We start from the raw sequence: 26,206 nt of genomic DNA on the forward strand, positions 1-26,206 counted from the left end.
TCAGCGACTGTCTAAGGTGATGGCTGTATTGCCAGGGCCTGGCCCAGGAGGGAACAGGGATGCCTAATCATTCTTGATGTCCAGGGTCACCCAACAGTGACCTGGCAGACACTGTCAGCTCCTTGGGCACATGGCCCACTCAGAGTCACAGCTCCCAGCAAAGGTCACAGTTCCCACCAGAGGTCACATATCCCACCAGGGGGGTCACAATTCCCACCAGAGGTCCCGGTTCCCACCACGGGTCACAGTTCCCAGCAAAAGTCACAGATCCACCAGGGGTCACGGTTCCCACCAGAGGTCCCGGTTCACACCAGGGGTCACAGTTCCCACCAGAGGTCATGGTTCCCACCTGGGGTAACAGCTCCCACCCAAGGTCATGGTTTGCATCCAGGGGTCACTGTTCTCACCGCAAGTCATCATGGTTCCCACCCAGGGTTCACAGTTCCTGTGCAGCCCTTGGCTTCCCACCTTAAGGCACGAGTCATACCACCTGAGCACCTCAGGTCACAAGGACACCAGGGCCCTGGACCAACGCTGGGCTCATGTGGGTGGAGACGCCGGACCCGCAGCCGGCCTTGAGAAGGATGACGCGGAGGGGCACTCTCTACGTCAGAGGGTCCCAGCAACCAGAGCCCTGCTGTCTGTGGCAGCCACCCGTGCATCAGCCCCTCCACAGCTCCTCCCCACGTCCACGGTCTCTCCCCACATCGTCTGGGACCACCACCTCAATAAACCCTTGGCACCCAAATCTTCATGTCAGGGTCTGCTTCCAGGGACCCAGTGGAGGCAACACCATTGCTAAGAGCCATGATGAAACCTCAGACGTGCACGGCCATACCGTGCCCAACAGCCCCCGAGCAAGCTCTGAGTGGAGCCTCTGTGACCTGCCCACACGGGATGAAGGACCACAGAGCTCCACAGGCTTCTGAAAAGACCACCTCCCAGCCCCCACCCCTTCCCACAGAGCCTACAGGTACCCAGAACATTCTAGAGACACCTGAATCCTCATCCCCTCAACAGGCCTAGGGAGGCAGCTTCCCTCCACCCTGAATGCCCCTCCCCTTGGCCAGCCCCTCCTTCCAAACCTGGAGAGCAGATGGGGTAAGGTTATGTGGGGGGTGAGGCCTGCCATCCATCCTACGACCTCAGGATGAAGTGCGAGGAGCAGCTGGTGCCAAGCCCATGGTACGGCTTGTACCCCCTGAGCCTGCGGTGACCCCGAGGGACCCCGGGGCAAACCGCCTGGCTGAGCCCGGAATTCTTGTTCTAAGTCACAGTGTTAGTCAGCGGGAGAGAGAACCCAGACACTGGCTCGGTTTTCGTGGGACCCAAAACAAGCCCCGCTAACCTATGTGTTGGAAACAAAGGTGGACAGGGGCAGGAGGGTCTCCTGGGGTGCTGGCCACGCTCTGCTTCTCGGTCTGCGTGCTGCTCTGATCGTGCGAATCCGTCTGCTCGTCTGCATGCAGACGCCATTTGATCCAAAGGTTCAAACCAAAAGAGCAAAGGCCAGGCTCAGAGTGGGTGCTCTCTCCCTCCAGCAGCCGTGCTAACGAAGCCTGTCAGGGCCCACCTGCCTCCCCGAGCGCCAAACCGTCACGCCCTCTCTTACTACCACCTGCCAGCACGTGGACTGCGGGCCTCCCGCTCCTCAGGAAGGTCTGAGAGGACTTACAATCACAAACCAGGCAAAGAACAGCCTGGAATAAAAAACGTATAAATGCAGGCCGCTGAAACAAGAGGAGAAATCCCCTCACGTATGGGGTCGGAAGGTGTGACCCCCTATTTCATGTCCATCCTGAGCCTCAGAGGGTGACCTTGTTTGGAAACAGGGTCTTTGAAGATGGAATTAGCTGCCACAGTGAGGTCACACCAGATCGGGGGAGGCCCTAAGCCCAGGGATCAGCATTCTTTCCTCTTTCTGTGTTTCAAGTCTTTGTTTAAATGCTAGTTAGTTCGCATATCGCTGGGGACGGTTTCAGAGATTCGTCACTTACACATGACGCCCAGTGCTCACAAGTGCCCTCCTGAGTGCCCAGCACACATCTAGCCCTCCGCCCACCTGCCGGACGGTCAGCGCTCCCACGTGAAGGCCGCATGCCCACGCCGGCTACAGGCCAAGATGGCCGGACCAGCAGAGGCCACGAGAGGCAGGAAGGAGCCTCCTCAGGAAATTCAGAGGCAGCACAACCCCGTCAATACCTTGATTTCAGGCACAGGCCTCAGAACTGTTGCTGGAGCTGCCCTCGTTTGTGGTCATTTCACCACACGCCATGTGGGTGAGGAGGGGGCCGGGGGGGCCCGGCCAGCCGCTGTGTCTGGCTAGGCGGCCCAGGACGCGCGGCCCCCAGCGACAAGCCGCCCACGGCCACGCCGTCACCAATACTCACTGGTGGTGCTCCCAGACATCTGGATGATGCACTTGGAGTCTCGGCTCATCTCCCGGGAATTGAAGGGGCGGACGCGGACCGCCACCTTCACCGAGGCCCCGGCCATCTCTCCGGCCTTTGTGGGTCACCCTTAGCAGCGTCGGGAGCCCAAGTGAGCGCGGAGACACCTTGAGAAAAAGGGAGACATGAGTTAGAAACGAGATCCAGAAAGACAGAACAGGTACTTGTGGGTGGTGACAGAAAACTCTCCCTTCCCAAATCCCATTAACGACGCCCACATGCGGTAATCCACAAGGACCGGGGACTGGAGAGGGCGGCTCCAGACGAGAAACGCCACAACTCTTCACAAGGACGGGGGCAGCCTGGCTTAGCAAGCCTGGGAAATCCGGAGCCCAGCAAGAGACAAGCCAATCTCTCAGTGGGACCCAGAAAGGCTCTCGGTACCTCTCCAGGCTGGCGTCCGGATGGGACCAAAAACGGGTGTTGGTGGAAAGCCAGCATTAAACCTGCTGTGGGTTGAGTTATGTCCCCCTAGGACCTCAGAATGTGACCTTATTTGGAGACAGGGTCCTTGCAGATGTGACTGGTGAAGAAGAGGTCACGCAGGAGTCAGGTGAGCCCCGAACGCAATATGGAGCCCTTACAAATGGGAACAACTGGACAGAGACACCGGAGAGCTTCACATGAAGACAAAGGCAGAGACCGGAGCAATGCTTCTACAAGCCAAGGAACGGCTAAGGTGGACAGCAGACAAAGCCCAGAACAGACTCCCTCACAGCCACAGAAGGAACCAGCCCTGTTCACACCTGATCTCGGACTTCCGGCCTCCAGACTGGGAGACAGTATGTCTCTGTTCTCTAGGCATCCAGTCCACAGAACTGTGGTACAATGGCCCTGACAGACTCGTGAAGACCCCCGGACCCCCACCCTCCCCATGCGGACATCCAGGGCCCTGACCTCCCCCACCACCAGGCAGGAGAGAGTGAGCCCTGCCCAGCCTGGGGCCTGCGGCCTAGACGAGGGTGGGCATGGAGCCCCCACTGAAGGGAGGGGGTTGAGGTACACACAAGATCCCTGGCCCTGGGACCCCCATGCGGGGTTCCTGGCTGGGGGGACCTGTCAGGACCACACCCTCCAGCAAGAAATACAGATGCTAAAACCACCAGAAAAGGAACCTGGCAGCACAAAACAATGCAGAGAAGAGAAGGAAAGTATTTTCTAAGTTCCTTATAATTAATGTTCTCAGAAAGAAAAGTCACTACACCCATGAATGGGTTGAGAACGCTATTTTTAAAAGGACCTTTAATGAATGAAAGGGTTCTTTGAAATTAAAAATATGAAAACACAAACTTTAAAAGTAAACCAAAAGGTTGGAATTAAGTAATTTTCCATGAAAGGGGAGAGATAAGATTGAGCATCAGTGAGAAGGAGCCACTGAGAGGGAGAACTCGAGAAAACCTCCCGAGACTGCCAGTCGCGAGTCTCCAAACTCGAGGAGCCCACCACCCACCCGCGGCAGGAGAAAGTCACACACCAACGAACTGACAGCTCAGCACTTGAGGGCTAACGGGAAGATTCTGTACGCTTCCGGAGAGAACGACAGACCACAGACGGTGGAGAATCGGAACGGGCATCTCGCACGGACCCCAGATGATCATGAAGAAACACGTCCAAACTGCTGAGGAGCAGTGCCCTCCGCCTGGAAACCAAACTCAGGCAAACTACCACTGGAGGGTGAGGGGAGCGAAGAGCCAGACAGACTCCGGAAGGTGCTAGAATCCGCACCCGACGCGTAAGGGAGCACGTGGGGCGTGTGGAGCCGCGGGTCGAGGCCGGCCCAGAGGATGGAGCGGGGGTCCCAGGAGGACGTCCCTGATGGGAGAGCAACAGCGGGGACGCCAGCAGGAGGGGAGCTAGGCCTGAGGCTGGTGGTGGCCTCCCCACATGGACAAGGGACTGCCCGAGGGTTTGGAGAGAAAGCACAGAGGCGCCTGTGGGGCAGCAGGAAGGGGACTCGCTACTCCTACTGCCACAAACACAAAGCCCCAACTCAGTGACAGCAGAGGACACGCGGCAGGAGGATGGGGACAGAGGGTTGGGGACAGTGGGGGGGGGGGTGTCTCTGCCAGAGCGTGGGGGACGGTGGGGGTCTCTGCTGAGCGTCAGGGATGGTGGGGGTCTCTGCCGAGCGTCGGGGATGGTGGGGGTCTCTGCCGAGCGTTGGGGACGGTGGGGGTCTCTGCTGGAGTGTCGGAGACGGTGGGGGTCTCTGCCGAGCGTCGGGGATGGTGGGGGTCTCTGCCGAGCGTTGGGGACGGTGGGGGTCTCTGCTGGAGTGTCGGGGACAGTGGGGGTCTCTGCCGAGTGTTGGGGACGGTGGGGGTCTCTGCTGGAGTGTCGGGGACGGTGGGGGTCTCTGCCGAGCGTCGGGGATGGTGGGGGTCTCTGCCGAGCGTTGGGGACGGTGGGGGTCTCTGCTGAAGTGTCGGGGACGGTGGGGGTCTCTGCCGAGCATCGGGGATGGTGGGGGTCTCTGCCGAGCGTTGGGGACGGTGGGGGTCTCTGCTGAAGTGTCGGGGACGGTGGGGGTCTCTGCCGAGCATCGGGGATGGTGGGGGTCTCTGCCGAGCGTTGGGGACGGTGGGGGTCTCTGCTGGAGTGTCGGGGACGGTGGGGGTCTCTGCCGAGCGTTGGGGACGGTGGGGGTCTCTACTGGAGTGTCGGGGACGGTGGGGGTCTCTGCCGAGCGTCGGGGACGGTGGGGGTCTCTGCCGAGCGTCGGGGACGGTGGGGGTCTCTGCCGAGCGTCGGGGACGGTGGGGGTCTCTGCTGGAGTGACGCTACGGGACGACTGAATCTTTACATGACACACACACAGACACTGGACAGATGGCCGCGGAAGCAGACGGGCATGACCAGGGAGCCGACACCAGAAGCAGCCGCAGGGAGGGCTGAGCAGGGCCGTCCCTCCAGGAGCCTCCTGGCCCCATCACCTTGGGCTCTACGTCTACATGCGCTACTGGTGAAAATTTTAGGAACAACTAAAAGGACAAAAAGCAGGAGAGAAACTGCTGCTAGAGCCCAGCGTTGCCCGGGGCACAGGTATGGCAGCAGTGACCCCCGGCCTGGCCACCGGCTGCCGTGAGAAATGAGCGGGACACCAAAGCCACCAGGCCTGCTCTATGACAACCTCGGTGAGTGTGAAGCTGACCTGCACATCCCTTGGAAGGTCAGCTTCCCACACACACCGAGGACACAGGCCCCGGGGGGCTCACGCCAGCTCGACAGGACTGTCCCTGGGCCCCGGAAGCTCACAGGCCAGAGCATGCGAACAGGGCCGTACGTGCAGCAAGACTTGGTGAGACAGGGGGGTGGAAGGAGGTGGGCTGGCTTCCCTGTGGGAGCACCCCTGCTGCGGAGGTGGGGTCACGGGGGACGAACACAGCTGCGTTTGTGGGGGGGGCGCACACCTCATCCTCCCCTTGCAGGAGGTGACCCTGCACATCCGCCCACCTGCCCTACACGCCCAGACCGAGGCGCCGGAGGGGACCCTGGAACAGGGCAGGTGGGGGTGGCCAGCCCTCTCTGCAAGCAGGCCTTGGGTTCCAGCTTCACCCAGTGCACTGGACTGCGGTCGACTCCCCGTGTGCCACGATCGGGGGGGGGACCCTGGGGAGGCAGAGGGAGGAGCGAGGCGTGGCACCGTGCCATCCCGGGCTCAAGGCAGAGCCAAGTGTCCCTGTGGGCAGGGGCGCAGTAACAGGCATTGGGGGACAGTCCCATGGTGCTGGGGCCCGCAGAGCCTCCAGCCCCAGCTGGTGGGAAGGCAGATATTCACAGGAACCACAAAGGTACAGAAACGTTTTGTTTTCGCTGAAGCCAGAGCCGCCGAAGACCCGACGATACACAGGTGAGTGCCTGAGGTGGAGGCCCAGCCGCCCTGCCCAGCTGGTGGCTGACAGTAGGCACGACAGGGCCCCAGACGCGGCCCTCTCCTTCTGACTCCATGTCAATGCTCCGCGGCCGCTCTGAGGCGGGCAGCTGGGGTCTGCGGAGAGGAACAGGTCCCTGCAGGGCCACAGTCCGGCCTTGCCTTCCCAGGGAAGCTTGCAGGGGGACCCAGGAACAGAGCCACCTTCGAGCCTCTGTTTCCCCAGAAAAATGCTGCCAAGCGTGTCTCTGAGGCACAGCCTCTTCAGAGCACCGGGAACCCCGCGGTCTCCCAGCCCCTAGCAGGGCGCCAGAGCAAGGCGGCGCCTAGACGCTGAGGCCCAGGACGAAGAGGGTCGGGCAGCCCCACACTGGGGGCCGTGCAGGGGTGCGGTCATCAGGAGCCACAGAACCCCAGCCCCTCCGACTGGCACTCCCGAGCCCCAGCCCGGCCCAGCCCGGCCCACCTGGCCACGGACCTGGTGGGCGCACCGACCTCCATCCCGTATGGGAACGAGCAGCGTGTGGGTTCTCACCAGCAGCGGGACAGCAGTTACGGGACGGAGATTCTCTGTCCGAAAGCATGACTCTGACAGAGCCTGGGCGTTTAAATCATCAACATGTCAAGGGTGTTTTAAAATAGAACAGGGTTGGGGCGCCTGGGTGGCGCAGTCGTTAAGCGTCTGCCTTTGGCTCAGGCCGTGATCCCGGCGTTATGGGATCGAGCCCCACATCGGGCTCCTCTGCTGGGAGCCTGCTTCTTCGTCTCCCACTCCCCCTGCTGTGTTCCCTCTCTCGCTGGCTGTCTCTCTGTCACATAAATAAATAAAATCTTTAAAAAATAAAATAAATAAAATAAAATAAAATAAAATAAAATAAAATAAAATAAAATAAAATAAAATAAAATAGAACAGGGTTGCAGAATGTCCTCTCGTACCCTACATCCCGGGGCTCTCACTGGCAGCCGGAACGAGCGATAGTGTGGTCTCCAAATCAGCAGGGAAGGAAATGGTTCCCTCAGCAAATACAAACGATGGGGCAGGCAGTCCTAAGCAAGGGGACAGAACTCTGCATCTCAGTAGCACGTCCCACGGCTCCTAACTCATGCTGCAGGCGCCTGGCCATTCCTGACGCCGCATCGAAGTCACGTCGAGGACCCAGTCCCAGTCCTGCCTTTATCTCTGCCCTGTGACTTAACCCCTGGGCCTTGGTTTACCCATCTGTGAAATGGCAGGGTTGAGGTGGATAAAGCCAGAGTGAGTCCCCCTCAGAGCCCAGGAGCCTGAGGAAAGCCAGCAAAAACTCCCCGCAGAATTACGGTGCTGCTCCGGCCACCTTGAAAGGTCTTTCCCACGGGCCACTGATGGGCTGCCAACCTGATGTTGCAGTGGCCACCCAAGGGGGGCTCGGGGGCTTGAGGGGCCTCTGGGAACACGGCAAAGGACAAGCTCAGGGTTGGCTGGTTATAGGAATGGCCAGGAGCTCCAGAAAACAGAACTCAGCCTGACATGAAGACCAACTGCCATCTAAAATGAACTGAGATGCCCATTCAACTGTGAGCCCCCCATCACTAGAGGCATCCAAGTAGAGCAAAGGCTTAGGGGGAGAGGTCTTGAGACTCTCCCACACTGGGGTTCCAGGAAATCCTCCCTCTGAAAAGGGTGTCTTCAGCCTCACACTCCCCACCTGTAATTGCCACCCTCAGGAGAATCTGCCCCAAAGACCCTTTCCAGCAGTGTCCCAACCTCCCATCTAGGAGAGCCTCTGGGGGTCCCAGGGTCAAGATCAGAAAGGTGCTGACAAGGATCCTGGGACCTGTCTCTCTTTGCAGATGGAGGGGAGCCCCACGGGGGCTGGGATCAATGCAGACTTCAGGCTGTAACTCCCAGGCCCTGCCCAGGGTTAGCGGTCTGACCCCACAGAACTCCCCAGAAACGGGCTGGACATGGAGCAGAACAAGCACAGCTCTTCCAAAGGCTGCCAGGAGAAAGGGCAGCACTGTGGCAGCTGGCCGCTGAGGCCGACGAGTGCAGGAGGCGAGCAAAACCCCAGGAGGACACGGAGCAGAGCTGGGGGCTGGAATCATGCCCAGCCACACCCCGGAGCCCTGACAGCCACGGCGTGCACCCCTATCCACACACCATAAGTGTTTTTTCAACAGTTTTGCCCTCTCACATCCAAAAATGACCCCCCAGGAGGGTACTGGAGGGATGTGCCTCCCTGAGAACCTGCATTTCCTTCCGCTGGAAAGTCTCCACAGTCTCCAAATGGAGAAAAGTATTAGGATATTCCAGCTGGGGCAGGAGGAGCAAGAGCAGGGTCATCAATTCCTGGTAGAATGCGACTCGAAATGAGATTTCTAGCATCTAGCGACATGCCTTGTGCCTTAAAAAAAAAAAAAAAAAAAGAGGCTCTATCTGTTGAGTAAGCAATGCTCAGTACTGAAATAGAATATAATTAGGAATAAAGAAAATATTTATGAAAGCAGATGTTCGATTCAATATTGCACAATTTTCAGTTCTCCCCAGATTTAGCTGTTAGTTCAGTGCAAGTCCAATAAGCAAAATATTCCAACAGGATTTTCAATGGAATTTTGCAAGAGTTCCCTGAAAAGACCTGTGAAAAACAAGGACAAAGAATGTACCCTACCAGCTATCAGACTTACTATAAAGCTGTAACAACTTCCAAAGTCCAGCAATAACACGTGAATAGAGAGACCAACAGAAAAGTCAAGCATGACCACAGACGGACACGCACACACACACACACACACACACCCCTAATAGAAGATAAGGCAGCATTTCAGGTAACTGGGTGAGACTAGTATTGGAACAACTGGCTCTCCCATATTTAAAAATAGAGCTAGAACTTCACCTGTGAAAGGATCACAAGAACACATGGAGACTATGCTTATGGGCTCTGGGGTCCATTAGCAAGGAGCTCGGAAAGCAGAGGTCAGCTTCTGCTCCCAGGCAGAAGGGCTGGCAGCACAGCAATGCTCCCTCCCAGCGTGCCCAGCTAGAGAAGCTGGGTAAAATCTCACAATGAGAAAGAATCAAAGAGCTACTGAGGCCGTGCAGACAAGCAGGCCAAGATTCCAGAGATGGGGGCTGCCAGGACAGGAGACAACATTCCAACACTACACAGCACTTTCTCCCTAAACGCATTTGCATTCTGGGCGCGGGGCAAGAGGCTGGGAATCTGGAGTCTTCCCAGGCAGAGAGCTGTTGCCAAGGGATGGAGAAACCCACTGGGCTTTTGGTCAAGAGGAGCAAATCTGAGAGGCCAAAATCCCGGGAGGAAGAAGAGGGAGATTCACCCAGCCACTTCTCCCCTTAAGACAGGTGTCCAACTCGGAAGGTATGAGGGGCAGGAGTTTAAAAACACAAGCAGGGGGGCGCCTGGGGGGCTCAGTCGTTAAGCGTCTGCCTTCGGCTCAGGGCGTGATCCCGGAGTTCTGGGATCGAGCCCCACATCGGGCTCCTCCACTGGGAGCCTGCTTCTTCCTCTCCCACTCCCCCTGCTTGTGTTCCCTCTCTCGCTGGCTGTCTCTCTCTGTGTGTTAAATAAATAAATAAAATATTTTAAAAATAAATAAATAAAATAAAAATAAAAACGCAACCAGGAAGCTTCTGCAAATCAAAGGGGAGTCTTTGCATTCTCAGGTGCTACAGAGACAAGGACTAGCATGAAGATCCACTGGGACGAAGGGCTCCAGTCATCATTCCAGGGCCTGATTTGAAAGGAGTCTAAAATCAGGGCAGAACCGCAGCAAGGATAAACCTTATCAAAACTGCAGTGTTTCCCTGACTCAGCTAAGTCTCTGCCAGAATTAGGGACGACCGTCCACTCTATCCGCTCGGAAAGAAAAAGGCGCGCCGTCCAGAGCCTGTACTGTGTGTGTTTCAATACACAAGATCGACGTTAAACCAAAAGCCACAGGGCATGAAAATAGGCCTGTAGGGTTCCAAACAAATTGGGTGGGGGGGGGGGGGGATAAAACCATGAGAGAGAGAGAGAGAGAGAGAGAGAACACACACAAGTGGGGGGAGGGGCAGAGGGAAGGAGAGAATCTCAAGCAGACTCCCTGCCAAGCGCGAAGCCCGGCACGGGGCTCCATCACAAAACCCTGGGATCATGACCTGGGCTGAAATCAAGAGCCGGACACTTAACTGACTGAGCCACCCAGGCCCCCCCAACAGACACCTTTAAATAAAAGGACGGAAAGGTTGAAAATAAAAGGATAAACATTTGGGGTTTGCTTCTTCTACCAGCTACTGAGAAGGAAAAATATGTATCACACACATTCTTTTAAAGTGCATGTAAAGGGGCACCTGATGGCTCAGTAGGTTAAGTGACTGATTTCAGCTCAGGTCTTGATCTCGGGGTCATGAGTTCAAGCCCCACACTGGGCTCCACACTGGGCGTGGAGCCAAATAAATAAATAAATTGCACATAAAACACGTACTAAAATTAGTCATAGGCTAGTCATAGATCAAAGTCTAACAAATTTCAATTTAAGATTAAAATCATAAGGTATATGTTCTCTGACCATAGCAGAATCGAGCTAGGCATCAAAACAAACAAAACAAAACAGAAACCTACAAAATCCCCCAACTGCTTGGACATTAAGCGATAGGATTCTAAATAACCCACGGGACAAAGAAAAAAAATCTCATCAGATAGTACAAAATATTTTGAGCTGAACAATAATGCAGATATAACGTATCAAAACTATGGGATTCAGCTAAAGCAGGACTCACAAGCCTGGGGGCCGGGGGCCTTCACATCGTTCTCAGATCCGGACCCCAGCATCCCTCAGGGAGCTGCAGGTTCGCTGGGCTGACCTTCAGGACTCACGAGTTTGCCTAGAGACCGGCCCAGTGGATGTGAGCCAGCAACAGGACCCGCCAGAGCGGGGCTCTCATCCCGTTGACCCCTTAACCCTGGTGTCAGCAGCACCAGGCGGTTGGAGAGACATGGAAAAGTCAGGGAGGTGGTTGGATGTGTGCATCTGAAGAGGGGCCAGGCAGGAAAAATGAACAGTCACTTGTGAGCACTAAGTCATGGAAATGGAGGAGATCAACAGGCTGAAGGGGTAGAAAGAGGGAGAAGGAGATGCAGGAGTGGTGGAGAAGTCTGGGACTCCAGCCACGGCATCAGCAGACTCTGAACAGGCCCTCTAGAATCCCGCCCTCACTGCCAGAGGTCCTGAGCCGTGTGGGGACACCACAGGTCGCTTCCCAACTCCCCCGGCCTCCTTGGCCTCGGCTTCCTAGTCTGCTGTCAGTTACCGCGAGGGTTCTGCTTTCTTTTTCCCAAACGGGTCGCTGTGACTTCTCTGTTCTTCCCCCCTTCCAGAATGGCTTCTGTCTTTCTGTCATTTACATTTACCATTATTTTCGTGGCATTTCAGGAGGGAGAGAAGGTAACTGGATGAACCTCGCAAACATGATGCTGAGAAAAAAATGACATGAAGACAAAAGGGGCCAAAGAAAAAAATAGCAGAATAAGCACATTATTTAGCAAGATAGACCTGAACGGCATCAAGAAGCACACAGTAGCTAAGAGAACTGAGAGAGATTGGGGACGGAGAGGAAAACCTGCTGGTTTCCTAAATAAATTTTGTAGACAGGTCTGACTCTTCTAAACTGTGTTCATACTTAAAGATTTTTTTAAAAATTACCAAATGGTTCAGGTAAATAAGTAAATAAATAAAAAGACTTCAACTGGGTTGACAAACACCAACGTGTGTGAAGACAAAAACAGTTTGCTCCTTAAAATTAGTATTTCTGAAACCAACAGAAAAGACAAGTGAATGGGAGATGTCCCCTTCTGGCAACATGGCGAACGAGACTCCCTCCCACTAGAAATCACCTAGAAATTTAGGATAAATAACAAACATCAGAATAAAATAAGAGACTGTCTGAGGAGAGGGAGAAAAGGCAGCAGGAAGAGCTGAATCAAAGACGCAAGCCCGCCAGGGAGAAAGCTGCAGGGAATTGCTGACACCAGAATGTGGAGAAGTGGATTTCGCCTGCTGAATGGAGGACGGGAGGCATGGCCTCAAACACACACTAAGTTGGAACTGGAACCAAATCACCACAGAGTTGGATCCTCTAAAACTACAACCCCAGTGACATGGAAAGCTGGGGAAAAGCCATCGTCATCAAAGGGACACAGGGGACTTACTCTGAATGACTCTCAGCTCCATGTGGTGAAAAAGCCAGTGTTTCTGAGAATGTGAGGCTACAGACCCGTCTTCATGCGGGTTTGCGTTTCTACTTTGTGGTACCTGCATGAGTGAAACCTGAGTTTGAGAAGTCAGCTCAGAGTGGGTCTTGGCTGTCTGCAACTGCGGCACATCGCAAACGCAAATACGAATGCTCCTTAGAAATAGCTTCCTCTTCTCAGGGCCCCGCAGATAAAGATCAGTCAAATGTGCGCTCGCAATTAAATATTACCCAAACACCAGAGAAGCAATTCACTACGCCAAGAGTTGAGGAAAATGAAGAGAAAAGAGAACCAGAATTAGATCCTAATCCTGAACTATCAAGGATTTCAGATACTGAAATTGTCAGACACAGATCATAAAATACGTATGCCTAAAATGTTTAGAGAAATAAACAGGAATGGGAAATACTGCTGTAAAATATGGGGGGTGGGGAGGAACCATGCAGAACTTTTAGAAATAAAAATGTAATCATTCAAACTTTAAAAACTTTGCAGACGTGTTAATCAGCAAATTAAATGAAGCTGAGCAGAGAGTTAATGAACTGGAAAACACATCAGAAAAAATTACTCAGATAGGGCACCTGGGTGGCACAGCGGTAAGGTTCTGCCTTCGGCTCAGGGCGTGATCCCGGCGTTATGGGATCGAGCCCCACATCAGGCTCCTCCGCTATGAGCCTGCTTCTTCCTCTCCCACTCCCCCTGCTTGTGTTCCCTCTCTCACTGGCTGTCTCTATCTCTGTCGAATAAATAAATAAAATCTTTAAAAAAAAAAAGAAAGAAAGAAAAAATTACTCAGAATGGCCTCAGAGAGACAACACGATGAAAACATAAAACCAAGGTTAAGAGTCAAACAACACGAAAGAATTCACTAATTCATCATGGCAGGAATTTTAACAAACTGTTCACTAATTGACAGACCAACTAGACATAATTAACAAGGATGTAGACGGTCCAAACATGATAATATGAACTAATGAACACATGTGCTCTCTTTTTCTTGCAAGTTAGAGAAACACATTCTTTTCTAACACATATGAAACACTTACAACATTTTACCATGTAGTAGGTCACAAAACAACTCCTAATAAATGTCAAAGACTCTGTTCAGAATGCATCTTGTAATTGAAGACAATTAAAAATCAATAAAAGACCATTAAAAAAACCCCTATGTTTAAAACTTTAAAAATAAACTTCTAAATAATTAATACACAAAAGAAGAAATCATGATGGGGATATAAATAAACTTAGTGAATGATAATGAAAATACTACTAGCAAAACTTAGGGCTTTTCCACATTCAGCCATGACGGGAGTTACAAGGGCCACACTTAAACTCCCACTGTAAACAACCAGCCAACTGGACAAAATGTATGAAAATAACTGTTTTAGACGCTGGACAGCAGGCAGTGCAGAACTGTGATCACTTAGAGAAGGGAAACATACAAGGGAAACCCTATAATCACTCCAATCTGCCCAGAGGCAATGCCCAGACCTCAGGTTTTGGAAGGTAGGACCCTAATAGCTCAGCAGCTTTGATGAGTTAAAGAGGTGGAAGCTAGATTTTGGGTGGTTTGAGGCAGCTGGAAATTGTGGGTCAGAGTTCTAGAAAGGACAGAGCTGCTAGGTAGCAAAGACAAGACGTTTGCATAGGCTACGGCGCCTTGAGACTTTGCAGAGGACTAGTCCATCCCCATGCAGTCCAGCCAAAGAAGACACAGGGATTCCCAAAGCACACATAAAATAAGAAGGTTATCTGTGCATCTACCACCCATAATTGTCCTCTTGATCCCTCCACTCCAGCCATTCAGTAGGTACCCCAAAGAAATCATACTTGAGTAATGGGCTTAACTATCCCCGTGACATCGACTCTAGAGTAACTCTAGGAAAGCTTAAAATAGGTCTTCAAGGATCAAATTATCGCAAGTAATTTACTATCTGCCAAAACAAAGCTCAACATGCTTTCTAGGAAGAAAGCATAATTCAGACACTCCATAACGCAGAGATGTCTAGAACCCAATAAAAAAAATTGGGGCACCTGGGTGGCTCAGTCGGTTAAGTATCTGCCTTTGGCTCAGGTCATAATTTCAGGGTCCTGGGCTAGAGCCCCATGTCGGGCTCTCGGCTCAACAGAAGAGTCTGCTTCTCCCTCTCCCTCTGCCCCACCCTGACTCATGTGCATTCCTTCTCAAATAAATAATCTTTTTAAAAAAATTACTACACATGCCAAGAAGCAGGAAAAGATGACCTATAATTAAGAGAAAAATTAGTCAGTGGGAACCTGAATTTTCTTACAACAATTAAAGAAGTTGATTGAAGAGTTTAAGAATCTACTTACCAAAAAAAGCAGGAGACTCAGACACTTTTTACAAGTGAGCCCTAACATACAGTCAGAAAACCTAGATAATTCCAATCTTATATAAACTCTTCAAGAGAACAGGAAAGAGGAAGACGGAGAGAGATTATGATCTTGGCATCAAATCAGACAAAAAAATTTGAGAAATGAAAATCAGAGACTGATATCACTAATGAACATATATATAAAAGTCCAAAGCATTAGCAAGAAGGCCCCGCAGCAAATAAAAAGGGTAATGCAGTAGGCTTATTCCAAGAACACCAATATGATAGTATATATACGCTTTAACATAAGGTCATCTATTAATACAATTCACCATATAACAGATTAAAGGAGAAAAAGCCAAATGAGGTCCTCCATAGGTGCTGAAAAAGCATTCAATAATTTTCAAAACCTGTTTATGATAAAACTCTTGGCAATACTAGAAATAAAAAAAAATCTTTCATCTCATAATAGGCAAAACCTACTACTAAACCTACCCAGACATCACGCTTACTGGTGAAATATTAGGAACATTTCCTTTAAATCCAGAAACAAGTTTAGGATGCCTGTCATCACTTCTATTTCACATTGCAGCAGTGAAGAAACCCAAACTGTCATCATTTGCAGACGATTTGCTTATCTACACAGAAATCAAGAGTTTCCACAGACAAATTATTTGAATTAGTGGGAAGGTGCCATAAAGTTGATAGAAACCAACCATGTTGGAATACACTAGAGACAAATAGTTAAAAAAAAATTTTTAAGGTACATTTAAAAAATACTCCAAAGTATATAGTACCTTTATCATGATAAATGTCACAAGAGAGGCATTTAACTTTTATGAGGAAATTTTTAGCCTTCACAAAAATATAGAAAACCTAAATAAACGGACTATAACCTATGCATGGAAAAATTTCAATATCTTAAGAATGTTTATTTTCACTCAAATGAATCAAAAATTCAATGTAATTTCAAATGAAATCGCAACCAGATTTTTTACAAAACTAGACAAATTGCTGCTAAAAATTTTTTTGGAAGAGTGAGATGCTATGAATACCAATGGTCCATTTGAAGAAACACAAGAGGGTAGAAGACAACATGCCCTCCCGGAATCAAGACTTAGTATAAAGGTTCAGTAAGTAAGATGGGGTGGTTGGGACAAGGTAAGTCACCACCAGTGTAACAGAAGGGACCCAAAAACAGACTCACACAGACACAGCCCTTCTGAGAGCAGACAAAGGGCGCTTTGCAGGTCTGTGGGAAGTGAAAGGGGTACTGAAGCTATGTTGCTGAGAAAACTGGTTATGGCCTGAATGTTTGTGTCCCCATATTCCTAACCCAAACCCCACCCCCAATGGGATAGGATTAGGAAGTGGGGGGTATTGGGATGTGATTAGGCGTCGATGAGCTCATGAGGGTGGGTCTCTCGAATGGGATTCGTGCTCTTATAAAGATCCCAAGAGAGCTTGCTTCCTCTCTCCAATGAGGAGTTGGCCATCCGTAACCTAAAAGCGGGCTCTTGCCAGAACTTGGCCCTGCCGGCACCCTGATCTTGGACTTCCAGCCTCAGAACTGTGAGAAATCCATGTCTGTTGTTTACAAGCCGCCCGGTCTGTGGTACTCTGTTATAGCAGTCCAGACAGACGAAGACAACTGGCTAGCCATATGGAAAAACACCAGATTAGATGTCTATTCTATACCAAATCAAATTCCATGCAGACTCCAGATCTAAATGTGAACAACAGTTTGGAAGATAATGAAGAAAAATGGTATCTCCATGTTCTCCTTCAAGGATTCAACCCACAGAAGGCACCAAAAGGCAAAGTCCAGACATGAAGATACCACTAACGGGTGAGGAGAAGCTCACCCGCCTGGAGATGCACAGCACATCTCTCTGACAAGGGCTCATGTACAGAACACACAAAGAACACATAAAAATCAAACAAACAAAAAAAGAACACCAAAAAAGCGGCAAAAAGGTATGAACACGTAATTTACAGGACAAGACACTCAACCATAGTGGTAATCAAGAAAGTGGGGCTCAAAACCATATCCATCAGGGGCGCCTGGGTGGCTCAGTCAGTTAAGCATCTGCTTTTGGCTCAGGTCATGATCTCAGGGCCCCGGGATCAAGCCCTGAGTCGGGCTCTGTGCTCAGCGGGGAGTCTGCTTGTCCCTCTCCCTCTGCCCCTCCCCCCACTTGTGTGTGCTCTCTCTCTCTCAAATAAATAAATAAAAGCTTAAAAAATATGCATCAGATCACAACATTAAAACACTTGGCAACATGAAATGTTGTAAGGATAGAGCAACAGGGACAGCACAGTCCACTTGGGAAAAGCTCATTAGCACGACCACTTCGGAAACAATATGGAGATAAGCAGTAGCGCCGCGGACTCCGGGACCAGCCGCTGTGCAACTATACGTGGACGTGATCACAGGAGAAACGTCCCCAAGCACTGCAGGATCTGCGGCAGAAAGGAGAAAGAAGAGAGAAGACGGGGGAGATGGGAGAGCCTGACTGTCCACCGGCTGGAGACCAGACGGACTGGTCTAGTCACACCGTGGCCGTGCAGATGTGACAGTGAGTGAAAGCAGAGCCGTGGTCCTTGGGGATCCTATAAATAGAAAATGTCACTTGCCCAGCAAGACACAGCCCCCACAGGGCTTCACACTCGCAAGGGATGCTACCTGGGGCCCAGAGGTCAATGATGAAACTCTGAGCACGCTGATGCCAAAGTCCAGGCGGTGAGAACCTCCAGGTCAGGCTGGGAGCCTGAGGCACCGGGTGCCACCAAGGCCTGGATGTGGACCTCCACCAAGCCTGCAAGGTGGGATCACGACACAGCCCCTTCCTCCTCCTCCGTGAGGGTGTGGGGAGCAGTCGCTCTAAGTGCCAGGGACCGGGGAGCATGTTGGAAACGTGTCATCTCTGAAATTGAGGGCACACATGGCCGTTTGCAGAAATAGTCTGTATTCTTTTTCAGGCGTCCTATCACGTGATAACATTTTTAAAGATTTAACTTCTTTCAGGAAGTCTTGCCATGAAGGGGAGCAAGCAATCAGGCCGACCTGTCAGGGGAGGGAGCCAGGCCTTGCTGCCTGTGGCAGGGGCGGGGTGCAGGTGGGGGGCCTGAGGTGTGGCGCTGGGGGCACTGCATCACACACGCCGCATGCTGGAGATTGGCAGGAAGGCCAGCTCCCCTCAACAGTGCCGGGCGTGTGAAGTTCGAGAGGACACGAGCAAGTGTGAACGGTCCCTCGGGGTGCAGGACCACGTGGCTGCAGGTGCTGCAGAGGGGAGGGCACGCGTAGGGGTGACGGCCCGCTGAGCACAGGCTCAAAGCCAGGCAAGGAGAAGGACGGGGCAGGGAGAGTGCCAGAGCCCGAGAAGAGCCCGAGGAGCTGTTCTAAAGCGCTCCTGAGCCATGGGGGTCTGCCCTGCCGGCCCTGCGAGGGGCGCCATCAGCGTCTGAGGGCGACAAGACCTGGGCTGCAGCCATGAGACGTGCAGCAGGAAGAGAGAGGATGAGAGGGGCCAGGCGACCATGGTCACGCACGTGGATGAGGAAGTGACCGGTGGTAAGGACCACAGGAGAGGGAGACCCGGAGCCACGAGCCTGGGCCCCTGGGGAAGGAAGGGAGTTAAACCTGTTCACTCGGTGAAGACACACTGAGGACCCACCGTGGGCAGGTAACTGCAGACACAGAGGACGGGACCAGCCCCCCAAGGAACTCACGTCTACCTGTCAGGGCTCGTGGAGTATTGCACGTTTCTGCATAAACACGAGTATGTGCGGGAAGCACAAGGAAAAGCCGGACCTCTGCGGACAAATGGACGGGCAAAGGCGGCCCGAGACCCGCGCCGAGCACCACGGCCTCCCCGGCAACCCTCGCCTGGCATCTGTCTGCCTCCCACACCAGCAGCACAGCCTACGACAGAGCACCAGCAGGGCACCTCCTCCTGAAACACCGATTTTCCCTCAAGAGTTTGGGAAAAACAGAACTCGTTTCCCTTAGTATTATAAGAGACGTACATTACAGTCCGTGCCAGGCCACGGCCCAGCGCCCCTCAGAAGGGCGAGGAGGACCCTTGGGCTAGAGGCCCGCCAGGGCTCACTCTTGGGGCTCCATGAAATAAAGGGAGACCATGCTGGTGAGCCACCCCCGTGGTGAAGCGCAGGGGAGAGGCATCACCCATGACCCCAGGCCCCTGACAACCTTTCTGGAGGCTGGGGGGTGGGGGCGGCCAGAACAGCCCAGAGGGGGCTGGTACAACGGCAGGGGTTCTGGACTTGTGGGCTCAATGGAGCCAGTGGAGGGCAGGACGTCCTGGGTGTAAGTCTGTCTGTAGAACCACCACGTGGATCAGTGGGACCTTCACCCCTCTCCCAGCCGCCCACCTCCACAGAGGGCAGGGGCTGCCCGCACCCCCAGGCCAGCGGCTCCACAGACACGGGAGATGTGTGGTGACAGTGAGCGCTTCAGCATGGATGCCGGCACCCCGCACATTCTGGTAGGAGGGGGACAGGCCAACATGGGTCCAGCCCCCGGCCCTTCGGCCCTAGAGCGAAGCCTGCCAGGGGATGCCTCCACAGCCCCACGCCGAGCTCCAGCCGGAACCCCGCTCAGACCCGGGGAACCCAGTGACAGCATGCTCTACCACCCCGGGGGCCTCCCCAGCATGAATGGGCCCCCAGGGCCTGCCACATACACCAGGAGAGTGAGAAGCTTAGAAGGTGAAGACTGTAATAGACCAGCAGGGAGCAAGAAAGAAACCACAGAAGAAAACAGAAACAAGCAAACAAACCAAAAAGCTCTATGAATATACTCAGAATGTTTCAAGAAGATAATACACTTCCGAAACAAGAACAGGACGTGTGAAAGGGGAACAGTTAGGGATGAGGACGAGGGAGCTCTTAAAGATGGAAACTAAGTGCTGAAATACGCGATCCCAAAAAGAACTCGAAAAGGAAGCCCAGAAATCGCCCAGAAAATAGGACCTAAAGAAGGAAACACGATATATGAGAGAAAAAACAGGACGAGGACAAGGCGACCAGCACATAAAGTCAAGGAAAAAACAGAAAGTATAAGGGGGGAATGTTGCTTATGATGAGGCGGACGTGGCAGGCCCAGACGCCGATGCGTCTGTGCTCCGGGGGGTGTTTACGGAGCAGAAGTGCCACCAGACACACCACAGACCCAGCGCGAAGACAGAGCAGAGACACAGTCCCACAGCCAAGGACTCAGCCCCATTTTCAGGAAGTCACACAAGACAGGAAGTCAGGAAAGGAGCAGCTCCGGGTCCAAGAAACACCCGGCCAAGGGATGTGGGGATCAGCGGGCGGGTGGGAGGGAGACAAGACGGAGGTGGCTCCTGGGTGCGGGTGCCAGGAAAGGGGGACTTGGCAGAAGACAGCATATGATGAGAGCTGGGGAAATCAAAAGCTACTGAGGACTGTCTTGGAGCTCACGCAAAGGAGAGCAGGCCCTAAGTTTTCTCCTAGGGTCTGGGTCTGGCGACCACGTCACCCTCCAGGCACTGGGAACCTGCAGCCATGCGGTGGCCCTGGCCTCAGCAGCAGGCAGAGAGTGAGGACCAGATGACACAGCAGCTGAGTTACCCCGCTGCCCCAGCCCCCAATAGCCCCTCGGAAGCCTGGTCCCCACTGCCCTTGGGCACTGACGGCCCTGCCCTGCCCCTCACCATCCTGCCTGAGCTGATGGGGAAGGACACTGAGGCCCACCTGAGCTTTCCTGGCAGGGCTGAGACCTGAGAGCAGGGACAGGGCTCCTGACACCCCTCCAAGGCACTGCTAGACACCATCAGCCAGAGGCCGAGAGGCCAAAGGCCGGACTCAAGGGAGCGGACCTGCAGGAGTGGTCGGGGCCATTCCCACCCCATCCCTAGCACTGCTTCTCAGGAGCCTCACAGGAGACCCAGAGCAAGGGGGCACCCGTCTCAGGAACCGCTGGGCCCTAAATGGGAGACGTGAAGACACACAGCCTGCACGCAGCCAGGATGGCGGCTGCCCTCTCCGGGCCCACAGGAAACGGACCACTTGGGCTAAGCCAACTGGCTCAACAAGAACATAGCATTGACTGGGCACCTACTGTGTGTGAGGCCCTGCCTTGGCTGGGGTGGGTGGGGGCAGTGGGGAAGGAGGAGTGGGATGGGGATTTGAAGGGGCAGGTAGGGGCGGTAGGTGGGGCGCTGGGGTAGAGGATTGGGCTGGGGGGGAGAGTGGGGGGGAGTGGGGGTGAGGAAGTGAGGGTGGGTGGGGGTGAAGGAGCAGGGGTAGGTGGGGGTGTGGGTGGGGATGTATGGGGTAAAGGAGTGAGGTAGGGAGCAGGTTGCGAGGTAGGGTGGAGGCAGGTCAGGGGTAGGGGTAGAGGGTGGGCTGGAGGGGCGAGATGAGGTGGAGGAGTGGGGTACGGGGCAAATTGGGGGTGGGAGTAGAGAGGTAGGGTGGAGGAGTGAGTTGGGGTAGAGGGGTGGGGTGGAGGAGTGAGTTGGGGTAGAGGGGTGGGGTGGAGGAGTGAGTTGGGGTAGAGGGGAGGGGTGGAGGAGTGAGTTGGGGTAGAGGGGTGGGGTGGAGGAGTGAGTTGGGGTAGAGGGGAGGGGTGGAGGAGTGAGTTGGGGTAGAGGGGTGGGGTGGAGGAGTGAGTTGGGGTAGAGGGGTGGGGTAGAGGAGTGGGGTAGAGGGGTGGGGTGGAGGAGTTAGGGGGTGGAAGGGTGGGGTGGAGGAGTGGGGTAGAGGGTGGGGTGGAGGAATGAGTTGGGGTAGAGGGGTGGCATGGAGGAGTGAGGGGTGGAGGAGTGAGGGGTGGAGGGGTGGGGTGGAGGGGTGGGGTAGAGGAGTGGGGTGAGGGGCAGGTCAGGGGTGGGGGTAGAGGGGTGCCGAGGCGGGCAGAAAGTCTGGCATCTAGGGAGCTGGATGGGGTCTAGCGGGCCTTAGTCTGCAGATCGGAGAAGTAGGAGGGCACCCCTGCCTGGCTGGGGTCCTGGGAGCACGCCATGAGGTTTCCCAAGTCTGTACTCAATAAATGTTCACTTTCTTCCCCTGACCCACCGCCTACAGTGGGGTGGAGGGACGCCTTGAGGGCCGTAGGGGGCTTCAAGGTGGTGGCATCTGAGGGGGTCCAGGGACTTCCTGTGCAGGTTGGGTGGAGCGCCCAGAGAAGGAAGAGGATGAGGCAGAACAAAGACAAGTGAGGGCTGTGCATGTGTGTGTGCACGTGTGTGTGCACATGTGCGTGTGTATGTGAGAGGGAGCACATGTATAGGCGAGTGTGCGAGTGTGTAAAAACCTAAGAGTACGTGGGGGTTGTGTGTGAGAGAGCACGTGTGTGGGTGAGTGTGCGAGCATGGGATTGTAAGTGTGTGGGTGTGGGAGGCTGTCTGTGTAAGAGTGAGAGGGTGAGGCTGGGTAAGCGTGTCTGAGTGGATGTGAGTGTGCATGTGCATATGCGTACGAGTGTGTGTGAGACTGGGAGGATAAGAGTCTATGAGTGTGCATGGAGGAGTGTGTTGAGACTGAGTGTAAGGGACTGTGTGTGTGTGTGTGTGTGGGTGTGCACTGGGCGACCGATGTGGGGCAGAGGGGGGGTTGCTGGCTAGCGCTCCCCACACTCCCAGGAGCCCTGAAACCTAGCAGGGGAGCGGTGCGGGGCACTTCCCCCACCCAGGCTTCGGAATGGGGGAGGGGGAGGGCGGGCAGGGCTTGGGCAGCCAGACTGCAGGCCAGGATTAGGACACTAAATCCAGGGGGCGGAGGCTTTACAGAGGCGACAGCCCCTCCTCCCCGATAACCAGCCACCCAGGCGGCAGGTAAATTCTAATCCACCCCAGGGAGGCTCCTAGTAAGGCCTCCGGGGCTGGCAAGGGGCTCACGAGGGGCTCAGATTACAAAACCAGGGAGGAAGCAGGCTGGGACCACGGAGGCACACAGGAAGGGCTGGAGAGGAACCCAGAGGGGTCAGGAGGCTCAGCCTCAGCGGTGCCCTCCACCCTTCCAATGTCCCCAGGGCAATGACCCCTTTGCTGAGTCCCTGAGCTGGGTGTAATGCCCTGAGCCAGAATCCTCACGGTGTTCAGGAGTTAAACTGCGAACCTGCTTGGTCAGGTGGGGCGGTGGCTCACATGCCCACAATCCCAACCCTTAGCCCCCCCCCACTACCCCAGCCCTGCCTGTGGGGTGAGGCCCATCAGCTAATGGGACAGAACAGGGTACTGAACAGACCCACCTGCCTGGCTCTGCCCCTGTTCCCTGCCAAGCTGAGAGGTTGGGGGCAGGGTGTGGTCCAGCCCCAACCAAGCTCTGAGATGTTCCTGGGTATGGAGGGAGAGAGGAAGACAGTGGAGGTGGGTGGGGGTCCACTCTTTTGGATCTAAGAACCCTAAATGGGGTAGTGCTCTAGGGAGTGCTGGGGACTGGGCAGGAGGGCAGCCATGTGCTCATTCTGGGGGTCACTAGCTTCGGCATGACCCTTGGTCCACCAGTCTCCACCCCAGGGGTGGATGCTCAGTGCCCTCCCCACTCTTAAAAGTATGGGGTATCAGGCATGGAGGGCTCCTTCCTGATCCTTAAAGGCCAGAGTGTGGTTCCCAAAGCTGGTAGCCCCTCCATGGCCCCCAATCCAGTGGTACCAGGACCCCATGAGAACATTCCCTCCCCCTGCCACACCCAGCTCACCTGCCTTGGCTGTGCAAACTGAGTGAGCCTATGCAGACCCCCCCCCAGCCCCCCAGGGCCATCTCCTGAAGCTGTGTGGTCCCCATCTGCATCTCCAACCTATCTCTGTTCCCCCACCCCCTGTGCCTCCCCCAATCCCATCTCTCCCTCCACAGAACCCATGGGAGGACTTCCTTGCTCTACTTCCAAAGGCCATCCTCAGCCCTGGATCAGCAGTGGTGACACCAGGGAGGCCTGAAGGGAGACCAGGCAGGGTGGCAGGGCCCTCTGTCCTAGGGGTCTGGATAAATTCTAGCTCTGCTCAGTCACCATCTGGCTGGCCCCGTGCAAGGCCCCGGGTGTGGGGGTGGGGGGTCAGTCTGGGGGTCACTTCAGTGTGGGGAAAGGGAACACACAGCAGACATTCAGCAGGCCCTCTTCATAGCCCCTCCCCACCGAGAGTCTTGGAGTTGGGGGGCCCTGACTCCAAACCTGATCCCAGTCTGTCCTGTGGACCACCCCCCACAGAGGACACTGCCTGTCTTCAGATCCTGGCTTAACGCAGGGCAGAGTTGCTCATCTGGTCCCTATCTCGAACCCAATAACCTGCCCAGACTTCGCACAGAGGTAGAGGCTGACTGTCCCCTCCACCCCCTCAGGGTTTCTCAGCCAGTGGCCTCCCTGCAACCATCAACCCTCCTTGGATCTTCACCCCGACCGAAAGCAGACGTGGGCCCTGGCCCTGCCCCTCGCAGCATCCCTCACCCTACACTGCAGACACTGCACCCCACTGCAGGTGCCACACCTGCTCCACACCTGACCACCCGCACCCCCAGCCCCAGCTAAGGCGGGTGGCCAACCACACCTGCAAAATGGCCGCCGCAGGTGCAGTCCCAGCCCCCACTCTGGACCCCAGAGCTTCCCTCCAAACCTGCAGCCGCCTTCTCAGGCCGAGAGGCAAGGACGACGGGCACGGCTGCCCAGGCGGAGCCCCTTTAGCCAGATCGAGGGCAGCGCAGGGAGGGTGGGTCGGGTGAGACGGCTCTGCAGGAGCCTGCGCTCTGGGTCTTGCGGGGTCCTCCCCGGGGTTAGGACCTGGCCAGCCCTGCGCGTCAGGGACCTACTCACCGAGCCGCAAGATCCGATGCCCTAACAGCCTTTAATCCCAGCAATGCGGGCACCCCTTGGAGGCGGCCGCCTTTTGGGGAGGGGGCACCAGTCTCTCAAGGAAAGTCGCTATTCCTGGGAACGAGGGCGCGCATCGGGTCCGCGCCGGGGCGACGTCGCGCCCGCGCCCAGCAGGCCCCATGACTTGGCATTCCCTCCGTCCCCTCCCCCTCGCCCCTGCGGCCCTCTGTCCCCACCCCACCCGCCGCCCACCTAGTGCCCAGCCGACTGCAGACCCTCCCTCCTCGCTGGGATGCCTCCACCACCGCTTCGCCAGCGCACGGTCAGAGTCGTTGGTTTGGGGTGGGAGGAGAGGGTGAGCAGCGGCCTAAAAGGGGAGTCCGGGGGTCTTCGCCACATGCCGGTCCCTGTCATCTGAGTCGGGCGGCCCCGCAGCCCCCTCCCCCCCCGCCGCCGGGCCACACCTGTTACTCGGGCGCTGGCTGCGTAGACACAGGCCTCCTCCGCCGACGGCCCCTCCCAAGCCTTTCTAGAAGGGAGCTAGGGTCTCTCGGGAGGAGGACGCGGCGGGGGGATGGTGAAGGGCAGTCCCGGAGGAGCGCATGAAGCTGGCCTTCCGCCGCAGCCCCCGCCCGCCCCGCCCGCCTGCCTGTTATGCTCTGGGCTCCAGCATCCGCCCTCCCCCACCCCGGGGACTCGGGCAGCTGCCCCGCGCGCTCCCCGGCGCCCCCATCCGCGTGCTCTCCCCTTCTCCCCTGCCCGCCGCCCCACCCCGCCGCCGGTCTAGCTCGGCGGCCCCTCTCCAGGAAAGGACGGGAGCGCGGAAGCGAGGGAGGGGGCGTCTCGAGAGGCCGCCGGGGGTGCGCGCCCTCCCCGTGGCGACCCCCGCCCCTCCCAGCGATAGTCCAGCCACGGAAGAGGCCGCAGCGACGGGGCCTTTCCCGAGGGCCCTGCCGGGACGCGAATGAAAGGGGGACACCCTTGAATTTGCCCCATTGTTCTCCTAGGGTCGGGGGAAGGGAAGGGGCCGCGCGCGCGGCGCCGGCGCCTCGGGCGGCGATAAAGACGCGGCTCCGGGCTTGAGCTCCCCACGCCGGGCGCAGTTGATGCAGGTGTGGGTAACGGAGAGCAGGTGCGAGAGGCCAGGCGGGCGGCCGCCTTACCTCTCCGGCGTCACTGGGGGCGGCCCGGCATAGGCACGGGCATGGGCGCGGGTCCCCGAGCGCGGAGCTGCTGCTGCTCCAGGGCTGCGCTGGGCGCTGTGACGGCGGCACCGCGTGACGGGCTGCGCGCCCCCGGCCCGGCCCTCCTCGCGCCCCTCCCGCGGCGCTGGTTGGCTGCGCGCGGCGCCGGAGCCCCAGCCGCCAGCTGGTTTGTCGCACGGGGAGAGGGACGGGCGTCGCGGCCGCCTCGGGGAGGGGGGCTGGGACCGGAGGGGGCCGGAGCCGAGCTGTGACATCACCGCCGACACCGCGGTTTGCTAGGTGGAGAGGTGGGACCCGACATGGGGCTCGGATG

At 55.6% G+C, this 26,206-nt stretch overlaps 1 protein-coding gene across 16 annotated transcripts in view; it reads right to left on the reverse strand.

Moving 5' to 3' along the window:
* The window catches only part of KIF1A (kinesin family member 1A), a 95,646-nt gene extending 69,695 nt beyond the window's left edge, over window positions 1-25,951 (reverse strand). For all 16 annotated transcript variants that reach the window (XM_045795899.2, XM_045795897.2, XM_087864976.1 and 13 more), the window contains exons 1-2: window positions 25,852-25,951; window positions 2,391-2,557 (exon numbers count right to left, since the gene is read on the reverse strand). In XM_045795899.2, the coding sequence (XP_045651855.2) occupies window positions 2,391-2,496 (106 nt within the window). In that variant the 5' untranslated portion in view covers window positions 2,497-2,557; window positions 25,852-25,951. The remainder of the gene's footprint in view (window positions 1-2,390; window positions 2,558-25,851) is intronic.
* Between the last annotated feature and the right edge of the window lie 255 nt (window positions 25,952-26,206).

Source organism: Ursus americanus, chromosome 1 (assembly GCF_024610735.1).
Source record: "Ursus americanus isolate L20-20 chromosome 1, mUrsAme1.1.p, whole genome shotgun sequence".
NCBI lineage: Eukaryota > Metazoa > Chordata > Mammalia > Carnivora > Ursidae > Ursus > Ursus americanus.